Raw genomic sequence first — 18,803 nt, 5'->3', positions numbered from 1 at the left:
TGATTGTGCATCAAGCGTTCTCCGGCTGAGTCAAACATTCAGGCTGATTGTCTCCAAACTAATATTGACTGAAAAATCTGCAGAGGCATCCTGGTGTCAGTCAGAGCCCGGCCCGCGTCTGGCCACAACAATCGTTTCTGTAATTGTGAATCTCTTTGGGTAAATAAGATTGTTTTGGTTTTTTTCTCACAGTTTTCTCCAATATGCCGTTGTTTACTTCTCATCAGGGGAACTGAATAGACGACCTAATGCCGTGTCAAAACCATAATGGGTTTCAGAGAGACGGGGGGGGGGGGTCAAATGTCTGTGTGTGTCTGAACCCAGATCAGTGTAAAGTGATATCAGACCGAAGGTTTAACATCTTGGATGATTATCAGGAGAAGAAGTTTAAGAAGCAACAACTGAGAGACAAATTCAATTTATAAAAATAATGAGGGTTCATTGTGGAGAAGAAGGAGGAGACAACGAAACAAGATGAATAGGTGAAGACCAAGGAGAGGAAGAAGAAAGAGAAGGAGGACAAAGACAAATAACGGAAGATATGAAGAAGAGGAACAATGAGAGAAGGTACAAGAAGAGAAAGAAGAAGGAGAAGACGAAGGTGAAGAAGAGGACTAGGACGAATAGAGGAAGGACGAGAAGGAGGAGAGGATTATCTTTTCAGTTATTCTCCTGTTTCACTGAATAAATTCCTCGGGAATAAAAGCACAGCCACAAACAATAGTTATCTGCTGCTCGTGTGTCTTTCATCTGGGGTGTTGCAGTTTCACTAATGGGGCCGAATTAAAACGCGACACAAATAAGACGCCTCTGAGGTTCCACCGCCGAAGGTAACAAGGCCGTCGGGGGCCGAGCGGGCTCCTGGTGCCCCTGGGGGCTCGGGCCTCGGCAGGAGTAATGAAGTCATGGAGGAGCACTCGCATCGAACCGCAGGCGCCTGGTAAACAGAAGATGTGTCTCTGTGAGCGAGGCAGCGACGGGAGCGGATTCTAACCTGTGAGCCGACGCTGGAGTTATCTCACAATGCAGCTACGTCCTTTTTATAAAGTTTATTTTCTCATGTTTCAATTAAAGCACTAAAATCCAGATTTAGTGACGTGGCGTTCGAGCTTAATCATATTTTCCCCAAATTACCAATCGTCAGAATCAATAATTCTTTATTTAATTCGCTCCAACCAAGGATGCAGAAAAAATAGAAACATAAAATAGTATTAATTCAGTCAGTAGAGCCGAGGCCCAGCGGTCTCCTTATGAAACCACTTTTAAATTCACTAGAAGCAGATTTTTATGTGGATCTGCACCGAAGATAAATTTCACACATAAATATCAGATATCTGATTTCTTTCACAAAGTATTCTGAGAAATCAACGTAATGAAAAACTCCCAAGCCTCACAAAGGATCCAAAGCTGCACCTCATGGATTCTCTCCTGACCCACTTCCCACAAGTCCACTAATATTTACGGGTAATTAAATAGCTGAGAGAAATAGAAATAATTAAAATCCAGGAATCGTGGTCCAGAGCTTCACTCTCAGTCTCTGAACCTCAGCCGCAGGAATCTGGAGATTCTGCGTTCAAACAAAAAGGTTGTTTGAACAGTGAGTGTCGCTGTAACGAGCTGTTGCTCTGTGATTGGTCATCGGACCCCAGGCTGCTCTGTACAGGGCGTTAGCATCAGATGACGCCTGCAGCAGACATTGATCGACCTTCCAGCTCCCGGTTTCGTCTGACTCTGTCTCCGCCGCTCGGGTTTGGCAGCTCGAGGAGGATCCGAGGTCACGTCGACACCGGTCAGGGGATCCTGCATCTGAGGGCATCACTCACACCCCCCCCCCCCCCCCCCGAAGTTGTTTTGTAACTCTGGGGACTGGGATCAGCGGGTGAGACAGGTACAGAGCGACGGTGAACGCGGTAATCACAGCTTGGCCTCCATTTTCCCCACCGTCAGCAATTAAACCGGAGGAGCGCCAATCTGTCATGCCTGGCACCTGCTTGAATCAATTATCCCCTCTCACCCATGTGACTGCAGCCTCCACACTTTGGGCTCCGGCATAAATTAAAAGAGGAGAAATTACGAAATTAGAATAAAAATGGGAGCGAGCGCCTCCTTTACAGGCTTTTCACTGCAGGAGCGACTGGAAGATCGGCTCATGAACGAGTGAGCGGGGAAGAGATTTGCCACCAGGACGATTAACAACTGGCGGTTTTTATGGAAATGTGGAGTGAATCACTGCGAACACAAACCCCGGAGTGATTTGTACAGCACACGTTAAATAGATGAAACTGATATTAATTATTTATGGAGAAGCTCTAGTGTAACGTAGTGAAATTCATCGCCGGTGATGTTTGTATGATTTTTTTTTATAGTCGTACTAAAAGCATGTGGCACACTTTTAAACACGTGCCGGCGGAAAGTGATTTAATATTCAAGTATTCGCTCACAGGAGGCGTTAACCTGATTCTTATAACACATGTTCCGTCAGAGGGCCGTCGGTAAACAGAGGTGACTTCAAGTTCTCCCAGATGTGCGTTTGATTGTTTCCTGCACCTGAAACTCCTCGCTGATACCTCCACACCACGACGGCTCATATTTGCGTCACGCAGGTCTACGAAAGGTCAGATAGAGTGAGAGCGGAGGCGAGGGCCGCACGATGTGGCCAAGAATGATGTAGATATTAAAAAAGCTGGATGACTCAATGGTTTATGGGATGTGCGGATCGGCTCTGACGTCATCCTAATCCGTACGCATGCTTGACTCATTCAACCATCGGCCACTCGAAGGAATTAGAAATTTAAAATTTCCTGCACAGCCGACCTCCGAATCGACCGGACTCGTGGGTGTAACTGTAATCCGCCCGTCTACACTTCACAGTCTAGTAGTTCTGTTTTCCTGTTGCTGTGCATTAAATGTTTTGTTTTCACGATTCATCGCGTCGCTCATCGGATTAAAACACTTTTCATCGGAACTTCTGAAAGAAGAAACTGAATGAGTAACTTCATGACCTGACTCTGTTTCTCTTCTGTCTTTGGTCCTTTCGTTAATTATCATAAGAGCAGAGAACGAACTGGTCGTGTGACGCAGAACGTGCGTTTGTTGTATCTCAGCTCATTTATTCTGGTTCTGACCAACGTGTGACTTCTCCACAGGCATGAAAATCTTTCCCGAGGCCTTCAGGTGCAGAAACATCTGCACTATGGCAACACACGCTCCTTCAGCTCAAGTAATAACTAAACCCCCCCGGCCCCAAAAAAACAGGAGTCAGGAGGTTTTTGAGCGGTTCACTGTCACAGCATACGCGCTTGTGCTCTTTTCTGCGGTTGCCATGTCAACAAGTTAAGCGAGGCAGGTCAGGGTGAAGCTGAGGTTTCACTTTCCTGTGCCGTTAAATGTCGGGATAATAGACTTTCCTGACAACCCTCACTCTGCCTCGGGAGGCTGTCCGTCATCCATCTGCCCAGGAAAAGACCGGCAGGTAATTTTTTAATTCTCAAAAACAAGGCATCAGAAAACACAGCTGATGTATTTTCTCATGTTTCTGAGAATCGCAGTGTTCGACAGGGAAAAGATTAACACAACAAGTGTGATCTATGGCCTTTGGGTGATAGTTAATTTCCTGCCGCATTGAGTTCAACATGTTCAGAACGTAAGAGAGAACTGCTCATTATTGGTCGTCACTCAACCCTCACAGGAAATGAGTTTTTAAAGAAAGTGAAGGATCCTCGATGTTTTCTGAAGATGGCAACGAGAACATTTATTCAGAAAGTTCGACATGACAAATCTCCCTCCGCTGAAAACACCTTCAGAAAATGTTTGACCACTTCTCTCACAGCTAACGACCCCTGAAGTCTTTAAAGGACAAGTCACTGATTTTAACTGGAGGAGCGTTACACAGCGAGGGCAGCGAGAGAAAGACTATTCATTAGATTTCAGACACTTTGTGTTTGTGTGTTTACAGGTTTATTGTTGGCGAGTCTCAGGGACACGTGTCCAAACGAGAGGACGAGAATGGGCGAATATTTGCGGGTCGTGTTACTCTCACACGTAAACACACGATCCTGGGGTCAAACTCGTACAAGACGATTCCTGTCGTGTTTGGTCTGAACACAATTCGAATCTGCGGAGGAGCAGAGCTGAGTTGCTGGTTAATCTCAGGGCTGGAGATTCAATCCCACGTCTTTTGTGTCCACACGCATTTGTCTTTTGTTGGGACGCTGAAACCCATTTTCTCCCTGTGGTCAGGCTCGACCACCACTGGCATGTGAGTGTGAAACCCAATTTAAACCTGCATTAGGGTGAATGGACTGCAACTGGACGGAGCCTGACAACAAGTAAGTGAGATGCATTGAGGACGGACTGAAGTGTAAAAGCAGTTGTGTTGTCAATCAAAAACTAATGAATCTAAGCGTTTAGATTTTTTTTATAGTTTGGTCCATGTTCCATCTGTTAACATGGAGGAGGCCGAGTTTGTGACATCGGCTTCAGTTTTCGGGAGCCGACGTGTGTCGTCCATAGTTACAAATGGACACTGAGGACAAGAATAAAAATGTGTCGTCAGCCTGCAGCGACACGTTCAGTCTGCAGATGCAGCAACACATTTTGAAATTCAGCAGCAGGTCCAACACACAAAGAAGAAAAAAAACAAATGGGTTGTTTCCGTCTCAGTCGGCGAGCGGAGCCCGAGACACTGAACTGAACCTTTCACAGATAAATAATGACTTGATATAAATACAGACAGAAGCAGAGCCGGCCCCTTCCTCTGTTTAGAACCCTTTTTGATCAAAAACGCATTCGACTGGTGAGATTTGCTTTCTCAGGTCTTTTTTTCTTGAGGAATTGTGACGACGCTGAATTTCTCTTCCAGTCGTTTCTGCAGCACACGCAGCCGCAGACCGAGCGAATAGATATCAAATCATCCGAGCGCGTGTCCTTTGCTTTGAGCGTCTCTGTGACGAGATCTTTGAGCAGAGAGCTCCTTCGCTAAAAAAGACCTTGTGATGAAAACACTGCGATGAAAGCAAGAAAACTACACTCCTGGTTCTACATTTATTATTCAGAGTGCCAAGGTGCCCAGCGTGCTCCCCTGCTCCGTGTCTAGCATTCGGTTACAGGGAACGCCGTGACTTTCTAAAGCTGCTGAGGAGAGGACGGCGTCTAATGAAAGAGAATAAGACTGTAAAAGGTGATGCGACCTCCAGAGGACAGAAGGACGGGTGCTCGGATTCATAACCGATCACGCAGCTTCAGCTTCGGGAGACAAAGTTAAAAGATCGTTAACAGGTGGGGGGGGGGGGGGGGGACTGTGTGAATGTAAAGCAGGGTGCTGCGGAAAAACAGCAAACGTGCTCAGAAAACTTTCCCCCAAAAAAGTTTGAGTTTTAATAAAGAAAAGTAGGTGAGATGAAGAAGTAAACCTTCAAACAGACTTACGTCCAGACACCAGTGAACGTTGCTCTCTCTGTCCGAGTGTGAGAAATAAAACTGCAGGTTTCCAAAAATGTTAATCTCAAAAACAAATACTGTGACCAAATGTGTCAACGGCTGATTTTTCCACCACGAGATGAAACTTGCACAATAAATATTAACTGTGACTAAATAATCAAATCTCCATCTCACCCCCTCCCCCGTCATCAGACCGACCTGCAGCTCCCTCTGATCCGGAAAACATCCAGAAATCCTTCAGTCCCTCAACGACCATCCTGAACCTTTTCAAGTTTTTTTATTCGCCTGCTCGATATTTGATGTGTGCAAATGTTTAAATGTAGAGCAGGTGGATTGTTGAGCTCCGTCAAAAGGAGAATTTCTATCACCTCGGGACCAAGAATAAAATATATCAATCTAAACAATATAATAAAATAAAAAAAACGATGTGAGAACATCCTGCAGGAGGCGGCAGTTTCAACCTTTAATCATAAACTCAGTCAGCGGCGTTAACTACCGGATCCTCACCTCACGTTCAACCTCATTCTACCTCCTCCTGCTGGGGGACGTTAATGTTTGTAGATTCCAAGACAATTCATCCAACAGCTCTTCAGATATTTCAAACAAATGGAGCCACTAAAATCAGCAGGATTCATCCTCTGGGAACCCTGAACAATCTGTTTCTGTTTGGACAGAAGCTGAATATTGAGACCGAGTCATCCGTGAGTGACTTCGCCGCTGTGCCTCAGTGTCGAGTTTACAGATTGTATCACGGTGCAGCTCCATCTTCATTTCGTCCGGACGAGTTTTTCCTCGTCCCTCAACTGAACTCTCGTCTCATTTCTTCTTCGGGGAAAATCTGATTGGCCGTCAATCCTGCCGACCGACCAACCACGAGCAGAACAGAACCCTCGACCTCCTCCGGGGGGGAGGAGATGAAGTCACGGATCTGATTTCTGGGGCAGACTGTTTCCAGAATCGGGGCCATTTGATAGTCACAGAAGAATTCAGTGATTTACTGATGAGTCAGATGTAAGAGAGAGAGAGAGAGAGAGAAGAGGGTGGTGGCGGATGGGATTGGGAGAGTGAGAGAATGGATTAGAGAGGAAGAAGTGACAGAAAGAGAAAGAGTAAGTACGTCTGTTTATGGATTAGTGGACTAATCTCCTTGCTGCTGTCGGAGAGCGACCACACACTGTGCAGCCTCCCTCGGGAGCAGCACATGCAATACAGAGCTCTCTCGCCCCCCCTTCTCTCTCTCCTTCACCATCCGAGTGTCTCTCTCTCTCTCTCTCTCTCTTTCTCTCTCCAGCGCTTTCTTTCCAAACTAATCAGGGCATCTCAGCTGAGGAGCGGAGAGCGACACTCCGAGCTGCTTCCTCCTCCTCCTCCTCCTCCTCTTCTTCTTCTTTTCTTCCTGTCACACCCCATTTCTCTTGTCCTTCCTGTTCATTCTCGCCCACATCTCTTTTCCTCCAGCTCCATCCTCTCATCCCCTTCCTCTCCCTTCTCGCATCCTTCTCTCTCGTCCCCCTCTCCTCCCTTTCCTCCCCCGCAGGCCTCAGTGGAGGGTAGGACGAGTGGACTGGGGTGGAAGGGGGTGGGGGGGTATTGGGATTGTTTGGAAGTAGCCGCAGGCTCCAGAAGAGTCCGGAGCGCTTCACGCACCGGGCAGAGTTTTGTGTGGGATAAATACTTGGCCCAGGGCGAGAGCATCAAGGAGGAGATCCTTCCTCCGCTCTTTTCCTTCCCTGCTCCCTTTTCCCCCTTTCATCTCTCGTCCTCACACCCACAATCCCTTTCTCCTCTCCTCTCCCGCTGAGTCTGGTAAGTCTCTTCCGCTTAGGACACACGATCGTCAAGCCGGGCCGTATCCTTCCGCCTGGCTGCGCGCATCACTTGTGAAACCGTTTTGAGCGCAGGTAATTCCTTTCAGTAGCTGCGACCCCCCCCCCCCCCACACACAGACACACACACACACACCTCTCACGCTACCTCACTTTCCCTTGAGCCTCAAAATGGTGTCTTTCCTCAAAAGAGGAAGATGAGATTGGATGGTTTCCTGTTTGGAGGATCTTCCTGTGGATGCTCTGATTAACTCCACCTGATGACGCCGGCCTCGGTCACAGTGTCAAGTTTCAATATTCATCCGACAGATGAAAATTACTTTGGGGGGGAGGGGGGGGGACGTAGAGTCCATTCATTTTTTTCAGAATCGCGATTTGCATTAGGAGCCAGCGAACAGTCTCCGCGTTCATTCTGAATTAAATCTCAGGGCGGACAAAAGACAAACTGAGCGTCTGTCTCCTGGATCGTTCTCATCGCCCTGTGGTCTTCACCCGCCTCACCTCCGTTATCCAGGTGTCTTATTTAAATACTTTCACATCTGTCTGCTCTGCATCATTAAAAAAACAGAGACGGCAGGAGGAGATGATTCTTTTTCTTCCTGCCAACATCTGTGAAGACTTTTCACCCTGAACAAACATGGTCGGAGTCCAGACAATGAAACCGTCTCTCCTGGCTAATGAGGCTGTTTGAAGAATCCACAGAACTGAGGTGAAGAGGCCGGACTACGCTCTGGAAATATTTTACACTTTACATTTGGATTTGACCTTTTCAGTTTTCCACTTAATGCCAAGAAGAAGAAGGTCTCACACAAACGTTATGTGATCCTCTCTCATCGTGACGACTGTTTCTCTGGAAGGAGAAGAAGTGTTTCTTTAGCTCTAATCTAACCGCTACACATATTTATGAGGAACTTCAACACGCAACTTCTATCAGATTCATACTGGGGATTTTTTTATTATTTAAGATTCTCTACCTCGGGAAACTCATTCACTACACCTGCACGACTGACAGGATAAATAAAAGTTATTTTTCTTGTTTCTTATTGAATTTATATTTGAGCAGGATCAGTTAATTAAAAAACACCTTCAACTGTTTCTCAGACTTTGAAAGAATCTCTACAGTAAACAATTTTTTTCCACATCACATTTGTTTATAATCTATAACGGTATTATGCTAATATCATGTGTTTTTAGCTGCATGCTAATTTCCTCCTGAAGTATTAGATTAAGACTGAACATTTTTAAATCGGGTTTTCAGGCAGCACAGCTTCGACATTTGAGGTTAAAAATGTTCTTTCACATTTGCTGCGGCTCCGTTGCCAAGTTGAGTATATTTCATTTTATTTATAGGATGTAATTTTTCTATATAACCACAGAAATTCCTCTTGGCCTCAGATGCTGCTGGAAGTCGACTCAGCTCTCCACAGATTATTTGTTAACAGCCTCCACACTGATCAGGTTGTTGCTCCCGCAGGAGGAAGTGGATCCCTAAACAAACGGACTTGAGATTTATACAAACTGCACCTCCTCTACACCTGGGAACACACGAGCGTTGTTTTCAACAACCCCATGATCATCTGGTCTCTAAACTGTAAATAAAGATGGACGACAACAAAATAGGTCCAAGTTCACGTTTTGTGCAGGTGTGATTTTGTGATTTCACAGCATCATAATCTCTCGCTGGGAAAACACAAACACAAACTGAACCCACTACAAACACTGATGATCCTACCTTTGTTAGTGGACCATTAAAACGTCCGTAAAGCTTTTACCATCCTCATCAGGAAGGCAGAATTCCCCCATTCAGCTCAAAAAGTGAATCATCTGGAGAAGCTCTCTCGAGTAACATCACCACAAAGTTGGGTGAAAATACCTTCATGCGCTGTCGAGTTATTTTGTACATAGACACATCCATGGGTGAAAACACAACAGGCCCGTTGGATCAGTCCTTTAAAAGACTAAAAATGCAAAGTCCGACCTTCACTCACCAACAAGATCATTTCTATTAGTCACCGAGCTGCAATTAAATTCCATTGAGTGTGAGACAGAGTGGAGGAAGACCAGGATGAAGGTTTTTATTCCCTCTGTGGTGAAATGACTGCAGGTAAAAACCATCCACTCAGAATAGCTGCAGTTCAAGCAGCATTAATGCAGAACAGATGCAGTAATCTACAGCGCAGTACTGCAAGCTACAGTACAGAGCAGTTGTGTGCATCAGTTGTGCTGAACAAGTGCTTTCATGTGCCTTTGGAGTTTGTGTTGCCGACTTCAACAGCATCAAAGAAATATTAAAAATAATAATATTAAAAATAAATAACACTTCACACGATTTCCTTTACATTCCCGTGACTGCATCTGCTTCAGTGACAGGTTTTTAGAAAATAGGTGTCTTTGCATAAATGTCAGTTAGTACATGTACACTTGTATCTGGACGATAAACAATAGCAATAATAATGATTTGAACAAATCCAAAGCAATATAACAAAAGTTTTATATAAGATAATCCTGTATTTATCACGAAATACAACGTTTTTACATAAAAAGTGCAGAAAAGTGGGAGGTAGGCAAGTCAGTGTGTATATACATTATATATATATATATATAAACCTAACCTTTAAACCTAAAAAAGAGATTACTTGACATTAATTGTGATAATTTTCTATTTGAATTTTTTTATCATAATAACATTTTAGCTGTGTGCACAATCTTTGTTTTTACTGTCTGCTCCTTTCATAGATTCAGGATCTTGTGTTTTGTAATAAAATTAATTTGAATGATTTGACAGGACACTGGAAATTATTCATGTTTTCTATGTGAGGTGATGTTTTTAAGGACATTTATTATGCACTTATCTTGAGTTACGGGACAAAGATCTGCGTCAGACTTTAAATATTATTAATGATGATATGTTAGAATAGTTTTACAATCCTGTGCAGCGTGAGATCAGGCGTGTCGAGCGTTAGCTGGGTCATGGTGCGACACTAGCATGAAAAATAACCAGCGCTACTTGCTGATGTTATAATTTAATTACATCTAATGAAACTGCATGGGGATTATCATGATGGCTATTATGCTAATCAGCTTTTAATGGTGGTGATCAAAGTTTCATGGTGCTATACATTTTGCTGTAGTGTGTCTGTGTGTTCATGTGTGTGTATTTGTGTGTTTTGTCGAGAGTGGATCGTGATCACGTTTCCAACCGGTCGGTTTGTACGAGTTCAGAAGAGCTGCTTCTCTGCTGCGGCCACAGATACAGTCAGAGACCCATTAATCTGAAACTGTCTTGTGACAAACGGGGTGTGAGACATGTGGGAGGACAGCGGGGGAGACGGGCGGAGGAAGGGAAGGAGGAGGAGCCGTACGGATCAGCTTTTGTCACACTAATACGAGGAAGAGTCAGTCAGACGTCGGTCCTCCGGCTCAGTGTGGGTCGACTATTTGAGATGACAACTAACAAACAGACAGACTGACTCTCAGGCTGGAGACAGAAGGACAGACGGACACTTTGTGTTGTCAGATGGGAAGTTGTTGAATCTTTTCGGTAAAACAAACAAATATAAAAAATGAATGACTTGTCTCTCTGTCCGTCTCTGTCCGTCTCTCTCTCTCTCTGCTCTCCTGGAAATCGTAGCTTCCAGAGTTTGTTAGAATACTGATGCTGCACCAAGGACTGTAAAAAAACAAAACAACACACGTAACAAACACTGACCAACTAACCACTGCTGAGCAGCAATCACAGCAAACACCAAGAAAACAAAATGATCCAGAGACGTGAGATTGACAGACGGAGACGTTTGGTCCACACGAGCTGGACATCCCAGTTTTTATGCATGTTCCATTAGTTATTTTGTTAATGGAGGGGTAATTACATCAACAACAACAATGTCCACCGTGAGACGCTGCAGCCAGAGAACAGCTGTCTTTGTGCGGTATGAGGAGTATCCTCATCACTACCATCTGACATCAGACTTCTATTCAATACAAACCTCATTTGACTGTGTTCTGCAAACAGCCGATTAAAAAACAGGCAGATACATGGACAGTGGAAAACTTCAGTTGACGTTTTTCTGTAAACGCTGCTTCATGATCATCATCTGTGGAAATGATACTCAGGTCTGTGTACATTACCAAGCGTCCAGATGTGGAGCGTGTATTTCACCTAAAACTGGAAAATAACTGGATGTAAATAAGAAATGATGATAATCGGATGCAGAAGCTCGTGTGTGAGCGGAACTCTCAAGACAAACGCGACACGATTACGAGCTGTATCTGGTCTGATTTGTTTCCACGGATCAGACACATCGCTTGATTAACTCCATCCAGCTCCATTTACCGCTGTCAGATCCGTCGCCTCCGAACCTGGCACGTCAGCGCTCGACTACAATCAACCACGGGGCCAATCAGGACTCTCCAGGTCTGAGCCGTTTGCCATTTTCCCTCAAGACAAGACATCTGCGTCCTGCTCGGCCTCCTGTCGCCAGCAGAGAGCATTTGTCAAGTGGGATTAACTTTGAATCAAAGGGCGTTGGGTTGTAGAAGAGTTCAAACGGACAGGAGACCTGATGTCCGACGTCTGACCCCGGCGTCGTCTTCACTTTCCACCGTTCACTCATGTTTACATCTTTCAGCTTCATCTCTGTGTTTGTTACTCGGTTGCGTTTCCTGCTGCTTTGAGTAATTACTGAAAAGCAGTTGTGTTGTCCGCCGGATCGATCAATCACCGTAAACTGCTGAGTTTGACAGATCCGTTCTGCGGAATGACGGAGCGAACAACAGCCTCGACTCTTCCTCACCGAAGGTTCAAGTTTCATCTTGAAAACAAACCACGACTTCCATCGATAACGATTATTTAGCCGTCGTTTATTCTTCTTGTAGCCGTCGTCTCAGGCTGATTTGTTATTGATAGTAAATACTTCATTAAAGATCCATCTGGCTGCTGTTTGTCCTCTGGTGGAAGGACATGATCAGTGACCTTGTTTTGCTAGTAGAGGTCTGTTAACTTGTTAAGTAACCTTCAGACCAAACCAACACTTCATTCAAAGACTTCAAGTCACTTATCAGACTTCACTGAACTCCCTCTGGAAAAACAAAAAGCTTCACACAACGTTTTCAGCTCATGGAGTCGTTTTCACCTGGAAACACGCTTTGACCGCCAAAATGTTGCTTTTTAAGAAAAGTCAACAGCGTTCCCCGAGCGTCTCAGTTTCAGCTCTTTAAAGTGGACCGAGGAGTGCAGACGCCAGGGGTAACCATAGCGACAGAGATGACTTGTGGTACCGGGCTCTGTTTCCTCTCTGCTGCAGCCCTGCGATGTTCTAAAACTGATCTATGTCTCAACGCAGCGTCGTTCTCGCGGAACAATCTGGGAAGCAAAATGAATGGAGCCCCTGTCTGCGTCTCACTATCAGCTCTCGCTCAGCGAGATCAGGAAACTGCCCACGCAGCGTGATGCCCGGCCGTAACCAGCAAGACTATCAGTCACAGCCAGACACGACAGACAGCCAGCAGCATATCATGTCTGTGTATTGTTTACTGCCCAGCTGAGGCTGCGTTGTCCAGATGCCAGGAACAAACAATATGGAGGACAGCCCGGGGGGGAGGCCCCTGGTTTGGCCCCGATATTCAACTCCAGGGCAGGAACAGATCGGACCGAGACAAAAACATAAAAACGCTGAGATTCTGCCATTTTTAAAATGGTCGAAGTCAAACCCACAGATCATCTGCAGATATAACTTGAAAATGGATTTGGAGGAGTGAGGGAGGAACGTTGTGGTTTCCTGCCAAACGCTTTAAGGTAAGATACGAACACCTTCTTAAAAATAACCACTGGCAGCTCGCCTTCCGTTTCTGGACTCCAGTAAGTTTCTCTTTCCTTTAGAAAACTGGCCAAACTATATCCCACTGAAATAGCTTGTCAGAGAAAGTTATCGACCTAAGTGCATGTTTAAAAATGAGCTGGTGTGTGCCAGCACAAAGGAGGAAATACTGAGACACATGATTTAATCTATTATTTAAGCATTTGTTGGACTTGGTTATAGAAACTTGCTCTGTGAAGACATTTGGAAGATTTCAGGACGGCACTTTGAACGCTTATTTCCAGATGATATTTCAGCACACAACCAATCAAAAGGTAAGAAAATTAGAAAAAACTCAAATAAAACAAATATCTCAGGACGGGAAATGTGGAGCTACAAACGTAGAAAACACAATCTGCGGAGAAAGTCCGGACCTAATTCTCCAGAGTTCCTCCGCAGGTCATGTGTGAAAACAGCTTTAGTGAACAGACGGAGAGGAATCAATACTAATGTCCTGTTACTTGACGTTCTGGCCTCTGCTGAAGAGCTACGAGCCCAAACATATTGACTCTGATGAAACCTGCAGCTCTCTATCATATCAGCACATGGCAGCTACAGATCTGCAGAGACTCACATCACGATGCACATTATCTCAAGGCACTTTACAAACTCTGGGAAACTCTGGAACTTCCTCGACCCGTCACGGTTCAGAAAGACGAATAAATAAAGGTTTGAGTATTTTAAAGTTGAGGTCAGGGAAAGGTCGAGTCAGCGACACCGAGGACCAGAATGCATTGCAGACAGGAGGCAGTGCTGAGTGAGAGTCGTTTATGGAACATGTGTGAACACAGAACTATAACTCTGAACGATGTCACATAATATCTATGAGTGTTTGTGCAAATGTTTTCCACAAAGTGTTTGTCGACTACATGAAACAGAATTCATTACCCATGAGCCTCTGATGGTTCGTCCTCTAAAACACACAGCTGACGGTGACCATTAGAAACAGAGACGCTCCGCAGTCCCTGATCTCTCTGTGAATTCAGTCCTGGTTTACTGAGCAGATAAAACAACAAATCCAAACAGGCCGCTCATCACATGTTCACATCTTATTGGCGTGACGAGATAAAGCGAGTGTTGCTCATGAAGCAAACACAGAGCGTTCAATAATGTAGAGCAGTTTACAGGCCGACGGCTCGAGGCTTCAAAATAAACAAACAATCTGATGTCGAGTCGAACAAGATGCAAGACGTGTAACAGGTTGAGGTAAAACATCACAACATACATGTTTTATCATGCACTGTATGTTTATCTGATTATGTGCGAGTTTCTTTATCTACGCATTTCATACATCGAGGTTTCACTCATGTTAATATTCGTTTTATTTATTTGAACATTGGCTGCAGGATTTATTATTCTTTTGGTTCTCAGGGCTCAGATTTCACTCTTGTGTATTTCAAACTCTATTTTCTTAATTTCCATGTTTGTGTGAAATCACCATAACAAATTCCAATCAGCTTTTAATGTGGAATTAATGGATCAAATTTAGAATCTTGCTCCACACGTGTGGGCAGACGACGTCAGATTCAACTAAATAAATCTCACGACAGCAGAAATATTTCAAAGTGTCTGAGAGAATCTCACAAACTTTTCACTGTGTTTGCTCCACTGCACATGTTAGTTATGCGATAAGGTTATTTTCGTGTGATGTATATTCAGGTTTACCGTTAATACCAATAAATAAAGAGGTTTGCTGTGTTTGTCAGTCACCTGTCAAAGCCTCCAGGGGACTGGGTGGTAGAAAAGAAAGTTTTCAATGTAAGGATCCGTGCTCTCAGTTTTGCAGACTGTGCACATGCTTTAATAATTGATGCACTCAAAGTATTTTCCCTTCAGGACGTAGACTTTGTCACACAAGCTCCATCAGGCCGGACGAGTGAGGAACACCGAGGAGAAAAGCTTCTGTGATAAATGTCACAATTTTGATGAAGAAAAAGGGTTCGAACTGAAATTCATGTGTGGATGTTACCGTGCACTTTAAATATTTTTACTGATGAATCTAATAAACAAATTCTGGATGAATTTATAAAACCAGTAACGTCGTGTCTGACTTCACACGTGGCTGGAGGACACATGAGTAAACCAGGGACGAGTTAACGAAGTGTAAAATAATTAATAAAAGGTAAATGGAAGAAAAAAGTTGTGTTTGGACGAAACCAAAAATATTTCAGTATTTTCTTTTCGCACAATAAAATAAAATCCATACTCTCTAACCCACACGACGTATTTCCCCACTCGCTGGTAAACCATTAATAACTCATCGCTCCCTCAATTTGCGGCGATGATTCCTCAGATTAACCGCGGGGAGTGCAGTTTGCCATTAATCATGTGTGTCACATGCTGCTTTCTATTATCCCGCTCACTTATCTGCTGCTTTCATCATCAGCGCGGGGTTTCCTGCTGCGTGCAGCCTCCGACACTGCTCACACAAGAAGAACTGTCTCCGCAGAAACTGTTAACATTTCTCAGGACTTCAACTCCGCAGTTCTATTAATAGAGTTCAGTTTGGAAACAGACGCAAAGTTTACTGTTGGGGAAACAGCTGGAGATCAGGGAGAACTAATAGATTCACGAGTCGTCAATAATAGATGATGATGATGAGCGGGATCAGTCCTGATTAATGGCTCAGAAAAATAATTAGGAAAATAACAAGCAAAGCATCACACGCACAGTTTGTCCTACAGGCCCTGATGAGATAAGGACAAACGGCTGATGTGGCTGAGGAGGTGGAGCGGCTCATCCACTAACCGCAGGGTCGGTGGTTCGATCCCCGTCTGCGTACCGTGAAGCATTTAGAGCCCTGTGTGGAAATGTTCTGCACATTGTGATCACTTCAGTCTGTTCTGATCTGAAAACCTGCAGAGCACAGGTCCATCACAGATCAGAGCTGTGAGGTAATGACTCTGACATCAGCATGAATTCAGCCATTTTAACCATTAATCAATGTAAAGTCTGAGAGAATCATGAACGATAGTATTTTAACATCAGTGACAGACAGAAACGATCTGACTCTACAACACCAGCGATCTAAAAAGACCAAATCTCCAGGAGGCGTCTGAAAACTGTGTGAACGAGACTTGAGTACTGACACAGCAACACACATCACTCCGCTTTAGTCGTCAATGAACAAAAAAATAAAAACCTCAGCAGCTCCGTGAGTAGATCTTCAACAACAACATAAACAAAGTGTTTTCCAGAAAAACAAAGCAACGCCAGCGGCCGCTCGTGTCATCTCATACTCACATCCCACCATCATCATGGCCACCGAGAAGATCTTCTCGCCGTCCGTCGAGGGGGCGATGTTCCCGAAGCCGATGGTGGTCAGGCTGGTCATGGTGAAATACAGAGAGGTGATGTACAGCGAGTCCTTTCCCGGGCCGCCCTCCCACTGGCCCGAGCCACTGGCGTTGTAGCGGTAGGGCGATCCGATGCTGAGGGCCAGCTGGTAGAGCCAGCTGTCCATTTTGATGGTGTTGGTGGCCTCGTCGATGACCTCGTAGTCTCCGATGCTGTACCTGAGGAGAGCGACAGCGTCAGCGTGTTGAGAATGAAGCTTCGGTGCTGAAGAGCCTCACATCTACTGGAGTGATTCCATAATTTTCATCTGTTGCATTATTGAATCGTTCCTTTATTTAATCTTTTGTATTATCGATTTCCAGAAATCTGTGTGTTTGCATGTGGCTCACACATCCTGAGAAACCTTCATCTGCTTCACACTTGAAATGCATCAATCCTTCCGTAATCTCTTGGCGGTGTGGAGAGAGACGGAGCGTTAAAGGAGCGAGTAATGTATGAGGAGAATATTTCTGTTGAGTTTAATGACACGGAGTGTTTGTAATTAGGGAGTGAGTTCAGGGATTTGTGTGCAGAAAGTGTAGAAAGAAAGTTTCTCCTCTTTTCTAGAGGCTACATTTGCAAATCACTGGATGTTGTTTGACTTGAAGGAAACTAGACAAAGCTTCTATTTTGCAGAGGAGCAGCAGATGCTTTGCAACGTACATGGGGGGGGGTTAGCAGTGTTTAGCATACGTAACCAATTAGGAACATTTAGGAAAGCGTGTAAACTCCCAGCGGCCAGCAGGAGGCCCTGAATGCCACTGAACTGTGAGGAAATGAGAGAACTTCTCTGAATACCATTAAAATAAGGAGTTTACCAGATGCAGGCGAGCCAGTGGGCCACCAGTCCAAACACACAGACCAGCAGCACCAGCACGGCTGCACCGTACTCCAGGTAGTGGTCCAGCTTCCTGGCCACCCGGCCCAGACGCAGCAGGCGGACCACCTTCAGAGAGCTGAACAGACTGCTGATGCCCTGGTGGGCGGCGGGGGAACGATGAGGCGAGAGGAAGGGAGGGGAGGGGAGGGGAGGGGAGCAGAGGGGGTGACAGGGAGGAGGATGGAGAGAGGTTTGGTGAAAAGGAAGACAAGAAAGAAGAGAGGAAAAACTGGTGAGTGAAAACATTCCTCTGTTTTTACCAAGACGGATTATTATATCTCCGCTGAAGAACCTTAAAGAATAAATGTGAGAATAAAGTTGAAATATTACAATAATAAAGTTGTATCTTTACCGTAGTAAAGTCGTAACACGATGAGAATAAAGTGGAAATATTACTAGAAAGGTTATGATATTACAAATTTATAACATTATGGGGGAAAAAGGCTGCAATGCTTCAAGAACAAAGCTGAACGATTACGAGAATAAAGAAGAAAAATGTCATCGATCCTAAACTATAACTTCTGAAGTTCTTCTCCTTCTGTTCTTGTAAAATCACGACTTTATTCTCTTGCTCATGAATGAACCCAACAACCAACAAATGGACAGGAGTTAAAACGTAAGGTGGGTTTTAATTCACATCCTCAAAGACCAAATATATTTTTAAATCTCTGCAAGCCGCCGCCCATCGTCCCTGAGTTCTATTTCACTGCCTCGTTAACCGGCCCACGTCCTCCGAAGGGACCGGCTCTTTACGGCCTGCTCTCCATCACCATCTTCCCAAACACAGTCATTCCTTTATTCTATTCATTATAAAATAATGTGTGTTTAACAGCAGAAGCAGCAGGGGCCCCGGGGCGTCGACGCGCTCTGCACGATCCACGGGGGCCAAAACTGTGCAGCCCGAAAGTAAATATCACAGAAGACCAACATTAAAAAAGAATGATAGGATAATTGTCTTGTTTTGGGAGCATAGAGAGATCAGAGGAGATGAAAGTCAGCAGGGGAACGAATGATGTTATGTAAAGAGGCAGGAGAAGACTGAGGAAGAGGAGGAAGAGGAGGAGGAAGAAGAGCCTCGACTTAACTTCAACCTGCTGCAAATCAGCTGCGTTCATTCAACCTCAGGTCCTCTCTAAAGAATTCCTTTCTTCACTTTCTTTCTTTCTTTTTATTTAAGTTTTTTAATAAATATAGTTTGTATGAATGAATATTTCGTTTTGACCTGAACCGGACGAATGTCTTGACTGAACCTTGGCCTCCGCTGCAGCTTCCTCCCTCCCTCTCCCCCTGATGCCAGGTCTCCCTGCCTCTCTCCAGTCGAGCTTCAAAGGCCTCCCCTGAGACTCGGACGCTTCCCAGCTCATATGTAAATGGCTCCAAATTAAATAGCGACAGAACCGCACAGCAGATGAAAAGAGCTCGAGTCAAAGGCTCGCATGTAAAATCAGGACTCACAAGCAGCTGAGT

The 18,803-nt window shown here is 44.8% G+C and overlaps 1 protein-coding gene across 2 annotated transcripts in view; it reads right to left on the bottom strand.

Moving 5' to 3' along the window:
* The window catches only part of kcnh5b (potassium voltage-gated channel, subfamily H (eag-related), member 5b), a 78,684-nt gene that overhangs the window by 32,915 nt on the left and 26,966 nt on the right, over window positions 1-18,803 (bottom strand). For both annotated transcript variants that reach the window (XM_069535985.1, XM_069535984.1), the window contains exons 7-8: window positions 17,275-17,432; window positions 16,364-16,635 (exon numbers count right to left, since the gene is read on the bottom strand). In XM_069535985.1, the coding sequence (XP_069392086.1) occupies window positions 16,364-16,635; window positions 17,275-17,432 (430 nt within the window). The remainder of the gene's footprint in view (window positions 1-16,363; window positions 16,636-17,274; window positions 17,433-18,803) is intronic.

Source organism: Paralichthys olivaceus, chromosome 12 (genome assembly GCF_024713975.1).
Source record: "Paralichthys olivaceus isolate ysfri-2021 chromosome 12, ASM2471397v2, whole genome shotgun sequence".
NCBI classification, from domain to species: Eukaryota; Metazoa; Chordata; class Actinopteri; order Pleuronectiformes; family Paralichthyidae; genus Paralichthys; species Paralichthys olivaceus.
Note: the sequence above shows the minus strand (reverse complement) of the source record. Positions and strands in the feature narration are given on the sequence as shown.